At 40.9% G+C, this 12562-nt stretch overlaps 1 protein-coding gene across 1 annotated transcript in view; it reads left to right on the forward strand.

The window, feature by feature from the left end:
- LOC119155386 (BEN domain-containing protein 5) overlaps positions 1 to 12562 on the forward strand; it is a 965021-nt gene that overhangs the window by 760425 nt on the left and 192034 nt on the right. Inside the window, exon 8 of the mRNA XM_037404023.1 lies at positions 2101 to 2215. Coding sequence (XP_037259920.1) covers positions 2101 to 2215 — 115 coding nt within the window. The remainder of the gene's footprint in view (positions 1 to 2100; positions 2216 to 12562) is intronic.

Below are 12562 nucleotides of genomic sequence, written 5' to 3' on the forward strand. Positions count from 1 at the left end.
TGTTTTGCGTCTAGTTACAAGCTTGTTAAAACTAAAATCAGCCTGCTGTCTCAAGAAGCCAGGGAACTAAGCCTGGGATTGTATCCCTTTAAGTAGTTTTGAGCCCTCCAGGTGTGCATACTGTGGATTATGTTTTAGACACTGCCAGAAAACAGTTAGAGCAGCAGTTTAACATAGCTAAGCCTTTCATGTTTGCATACAGTTAGGAAACCTGGTTATTCAGGATCCAACTGTGTCCCTGTCATTTCTTTGTGTTCTTGCTGTTGTATAATGAACAAAAGACACACCACCAACCAAAAAGCAGATCGATGTTTGGTTTCCTTCACTGGGAGGAGGTAATTGCAGAAACATTTCCTGAGCAATATAATTATGTATATGCTAATTTGCTTCAGAAATTCAGGCTGTCTCTTCTCAAGTGGAGGACCTGGTTCCTGAAAGTGACTTTCTCTTCGTCAGATTTAGTCACTAATAGATGAAAAAATTGCTGATGTTTAGAGTCAACTATACCTTGATCATTTTAGACGTTTTTTCAGAAGACTCATTTTTCCCCATGTGCCTCAGCAAATTAGAAATCATTCCAACAGCAGCACAGGTTCAGATTTGTTAGTATTTGAAATACAAAGTGGGCCTTGTGAAATAAGCTAAATCAAGGAGTTGTACAGAATGTTAGATTTTGGTACTGTCTTCAGTGAATGTTTCAGCTAAGTGATAAACAAGTGTGTTTAACCTGGCCTGTACTTGGATTTTAGTTTGTTTGTTTTTACAGGTTTTGATTGGATCACAAAAAATCAAGTCTAAATTCAGCTTTTTTGAAGTCAGCTAGTTAGCCTATGCTATCTCTCCTATGCTGAATTGTTGCTTGTTATATCTATTCCCTAGGGCTTTGCCCTGTCCAGCGTTAAATGTTTCTGATGATGGGATTCCACTTTTCCCCTGGAGAGACAAATCCACAGTCTAATAGAGTTCGCCATTAGGGAAATTTTACTGATGATTGGCCTTAATTTTTCTCTGCTTTATTTTATCCTGTTACTAGAGCATAGTCATTGATTTATTCTGGGGAAATTCAGTAAATGGTTCCTGCTTCGCAGGATGGACCTTACAATAAATAGCAAATTGTCATGACCTATCTGTGGGTGTCCTAAGATTACACAGGAACTCAATTTATCGTGACATTCATTCCCTGGAAGCTAGTTCTGTCAGTATCAACTCAGTGGAGGAATAAGCAATGAATTTAACTGCCAGACTGCCTGACTCCTGCCCCAGCACCAGCCTTGGAGCAAGGAGATGTTTAGTCGCTCCCTAAGCACAAGGCCCAGAGGAGGGAGCTTCTGCAGGGTCTGGTGTTGTGACTGTGCCCAAAGGAAGGGCATGTAGGATTCAGTTCCCATGTCATTTGCCTTGGTTCCACATTAAATGAGCTTCACTGATGAGGTGGAGCTACTCCTGGTTTCTATGGGTGCAAAGTGAGTGAAGAATCTGACCTTATAAATTCCAGTCTATCAATCCACCAATTTCCCTGTGCCTGGTACAGGGTTTCTGTAACTCTCCCATATTTAGTGAGATATTGTACATTTCTTTATACATGCAAATGATCTGAATTCTGTGTTCATCTGTTAAGGATATGTCTGGGCATATGCTCAAACAAATCTGAGGTGTCTCAGCTCAACAAATTGCCACTCATGAGCTGAGCTGCAGCGAGTGCCCATGTATGCGTGCTGGGTATGTAAGGTGCTAGGCTCAAACTAGTAGGTTTTACTTCATTTCACCACTTAGGAGGATAAATGTTATTGTGGCTCAGCTGATGAGCAGTAACTTCTCCCTCTGTGGAAACCTGACTGTGTCTGATAATGTTGACATATTGTACTGGTGTTATGAGGATGGACTAATGTATTTATCCTCAAAGTTCTTATTCCTGGAGTTCTTAGAAGGTGGCAGGTGCCATGTGATTGCAAGTGGTTTGTTCTGTTGAAAGCAGGAACAGTGCCAGGAACCAAGAATGATCATTCCAATCTTCTATGTGTGAAATTTCAGATAGATATTTGGAAATCAGTGATGTCATAAACTCCCCCCCTCTTCAAACTCTTCTTTCATTTTTCTCAGGTATAATTGATTTCCTTGTGAGCCAGCATCCTATTGCAAAAGTACTGAGAGACCACCTGGTCTTCAAGATTGCACCCATGCTCAATCCTGATGGAGTATACCTAGGAAACTACAGGTATGGTGCGGAGTATGAATCTCTGTATTGTTATGTCTCCCTTATACACCCTGCACTGGTTTGTCACTGAATCTTATATGACTTGTTTCAATTAATTCCTCTTAAACTGGAGGTTCTTATGTGGCCGTATGCTCCCTTGAAGTTCCCATCAAGGAAGGGGGCTCAATAGCAAATTTTCTTGCTTTGGGAGGTAAAGAGCAAATCTCCAAGACAGCAGAGTATCTGCTGTGCAAGCCTGCTCTAGGTGTGGGAGTTCAAGTCAGTTTAGAGTTAGACCTTAGCTGTGTTTTACAAATGCATTCATTATGCTGCTCATCAGCCTCTGTGTAAATGTGTCAGTCAATCACATTCCCTTCAACTACCCAGATCATCCATTAAAGTCACAGATTTCAGTCTATTATTGTACTGTAATAGACAGGGATACATGGAATGGGATAATCATTCCACCCTATGCTAATTTTGCTTCATTTTAGTATTTGAATTACTACTTTACCACCTCCTCTGTTGAGAACATATTCAGATAATCTTTTGTTTTCCCTATAATTGTTTGCTCTTAATGCATTTATTTACAAAATAAATGTGCTGCTGGAGGTGATAATGAAAAGCAGTTGATTAGCTGATGATTTGTTTGTGGGGGCAATTATATGTACCACATAGTTGTCTGGAGAAGCCCCTGAGAAATGTGATGTACTGTATGAGGTTTTGCTTACAGCGCAAGACTAAATAACACAATACACTCTCTAGCCAGGCTACCCTGGGCTTTGATCTAATTAGGTATGTCATTGCTAAGCAGAATAAGACTGGGTTATTGTGTGGATGAGGAGGAGGCCACTCAGGAGAAAGCTAAAAGTTGCAGAAAATGGTGCTGCTGGCTGTTCTTTGTTTTAATATGTGCTTCTTAGCCTTCCTGTGCTTTGCTACTTACTAAACTGAAATAGCAGTGACTTGTGTGGGTGATTTGTAAACAGTGCTTATATACATGTTTTATAAGTGAAACTTCCCAGGACATGCGGTCTCCTTCTAGCTACACTGGTACTCCCTCAACTCTTGGCAAATGCAAACCCAAACCCAAAGAGTGATACTGCAGTAGTGGTGTCTGACAGCACTAGGAGTTTATCATAATGGTTATGTCACCTTGCAGGAATAAAGCCCTAAAATTGGCTCTAGAATCTGATACTACATTGCTTTACTCTGATCCAGGTGCCCCGCACGTAGGCAACTCCAGTTGCAATTAAGTAGCTTTTGTGTTCTCCCATAAATTCGCTTGCCCTGTAGGTTTTTCTCCTGCACTATTATTTATACTTTTTCAGAGGCATGCGGCTTTACAGATAGGCATTTAGCTCATAAGCTGAAAAGTCTTTTGGGAACCCAGGTATTGTGAAAGGGCATGTGAATTTGTTTGGAATTGCTGAGCCTGATGGTATACTATTGTTTTAGCTTTTCATGATATGCAGAATTTTCAGCCCTCCTGAACTAAAGAGACTTTTAATGAGGTAGTTGGAAAAGCATTTGATTTTCTTGCAATTTTCACTTTATTTACAAATGGCCTAATGTAACTAATAACTTAAAAATGAGGGTAATAAGCAAAATGCTACCTATTATCTTGAGAAGAATATTACAAAGCCTAGTAATGTGCCAGCATTGTAGTTAACTGGTGCTGAGTGAATAATTTACAGCAAACACTTTATTTCCTGCTAATACAAAATCCACAAGTACATCACAATTTATTTGCTTGAATTTACTGGATGAATTTTAAAAAAAATCTCTAAGGATCAGTTGCTAGTATTTGAAAATTTAACTCTCAGGCTTATCTGCGATTGGCTAGATAAGTCTGTTTCATCTCTTTTGGTTTTTGTTCAGATTAGCACGTAAACAGGAATTTCAGAAGTCTTCCACATAGCATCATATAATACAGATCTACTGGCTGGGGGCAATCCCCCTGCTTTTGCAAACAAGGCCTATGGTGCCATATGCAGCAAGAGCAGTTTTAGGCATTTGAACTTCTACTTCCTGTTACCTCCCTCTTTCTCCAAGCAGCAGCTGGTGACTATTTCTTTGGTTCATTGAAGGTTCACATTCAGAGCTATGCAAGCTAAGATAATGAAATGGGTAATTAAACCTCATGCTTGAGTTTGTAAATTGATCTCCTGCCAGTAAGAGAGATTTTTTTTTTTATTATTTTTTTTTACCCCACCAGTACACAGCTTTGTACAATTGGCAAAGTACACTGTCGGATGCACTTCGCTGTTCTCTGAAATCCCAAGCGCAGTGGGGCACCATTAAAAGCCGGAGTATGTCAGCAGTTCTCATAGAAGGAATGGAATATACTAGTTCTCCTGTGATCGAAACAGGAACTAACCACTCATTTACCCAGGATGATATGGTAACAGTTGTCTGATGGAATTTTCTTCATTGCCATTTTTGAGGATGCAGGGTTTTCACTGAGGGTGTAGGTCCTGTGCTCTTCTGCAATATCCTTCTTCCTTTGTTCAGAGTCCTTGTGAACCTGAGGTTTAGAAGTTTAAGCCAAATCTGCAACAAAAATGCGAAGAATTGTCTGTTATCTATAAACTGTTGCTCATTCTCAAGAGAATGGATTGAATGGGTTGTGACTCTAAGGGGACTTTCTTGAGGTGAAATGTTCATAACCAGCAACAAGTGAGTTTAATATCACAGCTATAAAGCACAACGGTGCACAGCACAGACACATCTGTGAGGAAGGTTGTTTATATGTTGTGTGTACATTGAAGTGGCTCTAAAAGAAATGATGACAAAAAGGAATGTCAATGCCTAGTGTATCAGGACGCATGGAAACAGGGTGATAAACTTTACTGATTTATTCAAGCATATGCAAGGGTTTGAGAAGTATTTGTGAACTCATTGGAATGGAAAGACAAAATGCCTTATGTGACTTGAAGGGGTGGTTAAGCACCCCCTCTAATTTAGACTGTTTAGAAGGTCTATACAGTTTTTTAAAGTATTTTTTTTTAAATATAAATGGACAAGAGTTGTGATTTTATTGTAAAGTTAAGAGCATAAATCTTTTAATAGAAAGTGTACCAGTGCAGTGTTCTCTTATTAGCTACTATTACTTATGTACATAAACCAAGAGTTGGTGAAATTACCTCTACTAGACTTGGTTTCTAGTGACGTTTCTGACTGACTGTTTAGAAAACAGAAAATTTAACTTATGCTTTCACCTGTTTCTTTCTGAAAAAAAAGTAGAGAAATGAAAAATCACGGGCAAACCTCACTTCAATAGATCAAGAGTTGCTGGTTTCAAGTGTCAGAAGGGCTAGGTGCAGACAACTGGAGCCCCCAGAGTGCAAATTCACCTGCAAGCCAAAGTACTGAATGGCTAATTTGGATTGCTTCTGCTTGTGGTGCTAGCATTGTTTGCTGGTTTGCCAGCATCATTACCCTTCTGTGAAGATGACTACTTCACTGTGTTCTTTCTTCAGTGAAAAAACCCTTCCATAGTCCTTTTCTTGCCACATGAGTATACACAGCTCTTTCTAACATACAGGATAATGAAGGGTAAATGCTATTTACTGTGGTCAAGGAAGACAGGCTTCATCCCTTTCTTGAAGTCTTTAAAGGCTGATATTACTGTTCTTCTAAGTGTAACTGGCTTTGCAGTTACACTGTATAGAAAATGTTATGCCACATGGGCTGGTTAGTTCAATTGCCCAGGAAGATGCCATTGGTTGACCTACCTAAAACAGTGAGTCTTCAGCATAATTTGCCCTCTGTTCTGGCTGGTAACTTGTCCTCAGCTCTCACCTGAATTGAAAGACCCATTTTGCTGGAGATGGTGCATGACTTGATCTTTAGCTTTCTGAAAGAATGCGGCAAAAAATAAAAATATTTGTAAGTTTCTCCATAACATTAATCTCACCCTCTCTGATGGATTAAACTGTGAAACAGTTTTAAGAAATAAAGGAGAACTAGGGGAAGAAAGATTTCTTGACTTTTCTCTCTGTTTGCAGTATAGAATTATCATCTTCTGAACCTATTTCCATCCCCAGGGAGGTGGGGTTAGACTAAGAAAAAAAATGTGTTCTTGATTTAAAAGTCATGCATCCCCAGGCTTGGCCTGAACTTTCCTTTATCGAGAACTTGTTCTTAAGCTGGCATTCTGCAGCTGAATGCTGAAATGTGTCCCTGCAGGCAATATGACTGTACCACACCATCTTAGATTAGTTCCAATTTGTCAGCCTCACCTTCTGGAGATGAAACCCTGTACTGGCACCAAAAGGGATGTGTTTCTTAGTCTGGGCACCTCTTCACTGAGGTATCCCAGACATGCCATGACAAGGCAGTTAAAATATCCTGACCGTTGTCTAAAGGCTTTGTTGCGTAACCCAGAAAGGTTTCCCATTCCTTTCTGTTTCTGTGTTGCCTTCAGTTGGTTGGCCCTGACAGTACCAGCCTTCAGTAAATTAAAGCCATGAATTAGCTGAAAAGTTCTGAATTGTCATCATTACAATACCCTTCTTTCTTGATTGTAGAGACTGCAAGAATTTGTGTGAATGGGGAGACGAGGGCACACACTGATTCTAACCCTTTCTTGTTTCACTGTCAGGTACAATGTTTTCAAAGTCAGCACAGTCTTTACCGCTTGCTTGTGTGAGGCGTTAGCAAAGCAATGTTTTGGATGGAAAGGAGGCCAGTCCTATCCAGACTGGAAAGCCAAATTCACCATAAACAGTGTCAGAGGTCATAATGAAAGCTGTGTTGGCATGAAATATTTTGGACTTTTGCCCCAGAAATCTAGTTTTTTGAAGACTGAAATGGTTTGTGGAAGCAAGTTGAATTTGGAAAATTGTTTCAAGTGAAAGAAGGGACCTGGGAAGGCTTGAGAAACATTTTATATTATTCATATCAGCAATTTATAAAAGACAATCTACTCTTGTTTTTGTTTGTTAATGGCATGATTTGTTTAAAAACGGGCTTTTTGAAAAAGATTCCTTTTGAAGAGTCTGAAATACAAACAGGAAATTTGGCTTTAGGCCAGGTGAAATATTTCAGATTTATCCTGAATAGAGCATTAAGGACTTCATTTCTGTGACTCTAGAAATAGTTAAAAGTTCAACATCCGCATTCATGGGTAATTTATGGGGCTCTTTTGACAGTGAAGGTATTTGTGGACCTTATCCAAATTGTATTAGCTTTAAATCAGACCCATATGTTGTAACACTGAAGAGTGCTGATTTTGGTCTTCAGTGGTATCACTTTGGGCGATATACTTATAGCTGCATACATAGGTGTATGTGTACATTCACAGTGACTGGATATGTTTTGTAGGTTCTTGCTATCACTTGTCCAGTTGTGAGACATGGCTACATGTGTGCACAATGTCACTTGCATAACATCTCTTGATTATTTTTCTGGTGGGGAAGGTTTGGGTTTTTCCACACTTAATACATGTGAAATTCATACATTGCCTTGAATTGAAAAACAGGGTATCCATCTCAGATGACAAGATGAAGCTCTCGATGGAGTTTATTTTTCCTAATTAGGCCTTTGTCATTGTGTATTCTATATAACAACGTATAAGTAAACAATCATGGACCTTTTGAATAAATTTATTGGATTTATTTATGTTGCTGGTCATAAAAAAAATCTATAATTACCAGGTACAGCCGCAATATAACTGGTATTTAATGACAATTACTTTTTTGTTACCATAGAAATGAGTCCAAAGTAGTTACCTATAATTTCTCATTCCCAAAACTCACACATGTTGTATTGCGGTATTACCATAGTAATTGCCTATTAGTCATCATAAAATAAGCAGTTACCCAGAAGATATCAGGATAGTGTGAAATTTCTCATCTCCTTCAAAACTTAACAGCACATGCCGCTTCTCGTCTTCCTTTAGTGTGATTTTTGCCTGAATGACAAGAATGTCCGTTGTACATTAACCCGAGGGAAGAAGGGATGTGATTGAGAGCGAATTGTACTCTAAAAATACACCCAGTCAGGAAAAGTATGTTACATCCCCTGAAAATATAGTGCTATTTCTTATTATTGAAAAACAGGGATTTTTCAATCCCATGAAATGGAGGTTTGTTCCTTGCTGTGAATTTCCTATCCCCCCCCTCCCCCTTGCAACTGACCAAAGCAAGAGGCTATACATCTTAGTCTGTGACAACAGACATACTGCGTCAGCCCAGTATCTGCTAATGCAGCAGTGGACAGGGCCACTCTCCTTGTAAGAGCAGAAGATGCTCATAATATGCTTTTGCCCATGTACTTTCCCAGCTTCCAGTGATTTTTCATTTCAGACATTTCCTGAACTCATGGGATTTCTGTCTGCTTGGTAATGCGCGGTGGATTTGTCTTCCTAGTACTTGTCCAGTTTGCCCTCAGATGGTAAGCGTTGGTGAGCTCATTCTCCTCTGGCCAGAGGCTGTTCAGCCCCTGCCCCAGTGCAGGAAGCACCACCACTGCAGCCTGCTGAAGAAGAGCTGCACGGACTTTGCAGTGCCCTTTTGCATCTTGTTTGTTGTCTTAATTTAGATTGCATGTTATTGAGGCCATTGAGTGTCTCTCTGTGCCTGCCTAGATCACGTCTAGTATCAGCTGGCGGTATGTCATTCATGTGGAGGTAAATGAGGTTCCCCTTCATAGCCAGGACTACAGGAGGGGCAGGCCATAGGTGCCGAGTGCGTTACTGACCCCCAGATAGAGTGGTGGCAACTGCCAATTTCAAAATTGGAAATTCAAGGCGGCTTTCCAATGCTTCAGTGTCTTTTGACAACCTGTTGGATTAAAAGCATAGCCATGGCCAGGACTAACCACCCTGATGGGGGGGGGGGGGGGGGGGGGGCAGGAAAAACCAGAAAGAGACCTGCCACAGTGAGCGAGTGGCTGTTTCCTTGTAACGCCTTCTCCCGTGCAGCTCGGGGGGAGGGTGAGGCACGACAGGAGCTTTCTCTTGTTCCCAGCTCTTGCTTGGCATTGAGGACAGGTCAGGAGTTTTCTTTGCCATCTTCCTCCTGCATCTTGCATGTGTTTGCACGTGGTTTGGATCTCACAGCTCATGCAGTGTGCCAGGCTGGGGACCTGGAAAGCAAAGTCCGGGGTGGAGCTGCAGCTGTGACACAGGTGCACTCTGAGCAGCAGCAATGGCAAAGACCAGGAAGGCAAGCGAGCAGCAGAGGTTTACTCTGGCTCTTACATCCATCTGGCTCGTAGCATCGCCATTCCTTTCCTGCTTGGAAGTTTCCTTTCTGTTGTGGCTTTTATGGCCCAGAGAGTGCTGTGATTTTAAAACAGTTACAGTGGTTGCTGTTTTGCTCACCATTACCTAAAAAAATTTTCCTTGTAGAAAAGTTGTTATCCTTTATCTTAAAACAAATACCAGGTTTGCAAAAGGGTTCCTATCTACTGCCATTGAAAATGCTCTTTATATTGATGTGGTAACTGCTCATTTAAACCATATTACAGCTCCTGAGTATTTTTCAGTTGCTATTGATGTGACAAATTTTCTTGCACAGAGGACTGCACCAATCAATAGAGTCAGTATATGTACTTTAACAACAAAGCCACATGCCTTGGGGTTCCAGTTGAATCTGAACCTTTTAGTAGCATTAAATAAAGCTATATTTATTTTGCTTTTGGTGCAAGAAAAAAATCCAAACCCAACCTAATTTAATAGAACTTGTTGGAAGGGTTTGAAGGCAGCATTATGGGGCCATTTTCACATGTGATGAATACATAACTAGTGTCAGAGCTGCTATTTTGTTGTTGTAAGCGAACCCTTCTCTTTTAGTTAGATTGATCTGGGACTACAGAGTAGCCTTTTATTTTTAGATGAGCAGGGAGAGAAGTCATAATGAGAAATACTGAAATCATAGCTTCTTTATATCTGCCATTATTCCACTGAGAATGAGACATGATGTCCTTAAAGAGACAGGGCTATTTATTTTCCATTTAAATAGCACCATTTGTGATTATTACCTTTGAGCTGTTATGTAGAGAATAAGCACCCAACTCATGAATCCCAGCCAAGTGAAGCCAAGTTTTGTACCTAAGTGTCATGTATGTCTGCAAGTTGCTACAGAAGCCTCTTCTTGACCTTCACTGACTTTATTTTTTGCATGTTTCTGTCTTCTAGAATGCATTTGTAATTAACGGGTCTCAATGTCAGTTTGATTGAAATGTTTGTTTCCTTTCCTCCCCTCCTGAATAGCTGATCTCAGGTCTGAATAATCCTATGTGGGTTTCTTAGCTTTACCTTCAGTTAGCTAACTAAACGTATTGGGCTTTCTTTTTTTTTTTTTTCTCTCCTCTTTAAGTCTGGCTTGTATCTCTGGTGATTTGATTCTTGTTCATAGCAGCAAACAAAGGACCAAAGCCTCCAGTGGGCTTTTTATTTGTTTGTTTATGTGTTTTATTTGGGGTTTTGTTTGTTTTTTATAATTCTGCAAATGACTTAGTAAACTTCAGATGATTTGCTGTAGATCTTTGTTTTGGTTTACCTAAGTGCAATTTAGGAATATTTAGGTCTCATATACCTAAAATCAGATGTAGAGCAAGATTTATTAGTGTGTGTAAAAAAAAAACCAAAAAAAAAAAACCAAAACAAAAAAACCCCAACCAAAACATCAAACAAAAACAACCACACAAAAAACCCCCACCTTGTTGTGTCCCTTGGCTTTGAGGTACTGTGTAGGTACCAAGCAGAATTGTTTAGGAAAAAAATATCTTTATATATACCCACACGATCCAAGCAGTGCTTTATTGTTCGTTTTGCAAGTGAGAGGAGGGAGAAACATGTTGAGTTGGTCCCTGTCTAATGTCATAATGAGCTGAGCTCTACTTCCCAAACAGCAGTTGCCAGGCCGCAATCCATGGCATTTAAGAGCTGATACAAAAGACTGGAGGGCTGCTCTGAAAAGGCTATTTGCCAGATACAGGAAGTTACGGCTGTGACACAACCCAAGAAATATGCTGTGTATTCACAAGTGCCATCTGCTGGTACTGTTTATTGAGCTATTTCCAGCGGCAGGTGCAAGACATGCCTGTAACTGGCTTTTTTTTTTTATTGGTGGTCTTCAGGCAGCTGCCTCCTTAGATGGCACATATTGTTAGCTTCTAACATGTGTTGCACCCAGCTGCAAATGCACCAAAGCAATCCTCCCACCCTAGCAGTTGCCATAAGGATGCTGTGTCAAAGTGCCTTCGAAGAGGGAAGGTGTCAGCACAGTGTTGATGGGCAAGAGAGGTGTCCGTGGGGCACTTGTTCCAAGATGAGATGGTCTGTGAGATAGAAATTGTTCATGTAGCTGTTGGCAGAGGGGACAATCCAGATTCCAATTCCCAAGGCTTTGTCTCCTTCTTTCTCCCAAATGAAATTAGTGATACTGTTGCTTTGCTAAAGGTCTAGTTCGGGGATGTGCTCAGAAGTGTCTCTTGCAATAAGCGTTGTGACTCAGGAGTGTGCGTTGATTCTCTGTGGGCTTTCTTCCCCTCCTGCCCTTGCCCTTTGTTTACTTTTCCCTTCTTAACACAATTATTGGCCCAAAAAAAAGCTGTGGTTCCTTGCAGAAATCAAGAACAGCTGAAGCTTAGTGTGAACTGTGCTGCCTTTGTCTGCATTATATTTGCCTTGCCAGCAGCGTCACCGAGTTGTCGACTCATCTGGGAGCAAATCCTGGAACCTCAAGTGTTGACAAGGTTGAGCTCAGTCTCAGCCATGCCTGTATTCTCCTGCCCTGGGATTTAAGAGCTGCATCCAGCACTGTGGACACTCACACAACTGAGGTTATAAATGGGGATTCAAGCTGTCCTTGTGCTATCAGTTATTGAGTGGGGCTGTTCCCTAACTAGACTCCTTCACACTTCCCCATCTTTGGGAGTTAGAGATTCTCTGTCCTGACTCCTGGCTAGCACAGAGTTGTTGCAGTACTCCCCTGACTTCCTGGAGAAAAGAAGTCTCTGGGGAGACCTTACTGCAGCCTTTCAGTACTTAAAGATGGCTTGTAAGAAAGATGGGGACAGACTGTTTAATAGGACCCATAGCCATAGGACAAGGGGTAATGGCTTTAAAGGAGAGTAGATTTAGACTGCATATAAGCAAGAAATTATTTTATGATGTGGGTGGTGAAACAGTGGAACAGGTTGTGCAGAGAGGTTGTAGAAGCCCCACCCCTGCAAACATTCACGATCAGGTTGGCTGGGTGTCTGAGCAGCCTGATCTAGTTGAAGGTTCCCAGCTCACTACAGGGGGGTTGGACTAGACTGTAAAGGTCCCTTCCAATGCAAACTGTTCAATGATTCTATAACTCTCAAGAGAAATTGGGAATCTCCTGTCTGTTGGTGCAGGGGACAGAGCCA

This window comes from Falco rusticolus, chromosome 11, assembly GCF_015220075.1.
Source record: "Falco rusticolus isolate bFalRus1 chromosome 11, bFalRus1.pri, whole genome shotgun sequence".
Classification (NCBI taxonomy): Eukaryota; Metazoa; Chordata; class Aves; order Falconiformes; family Falconidae; genus Falco; species Falco rusticolus.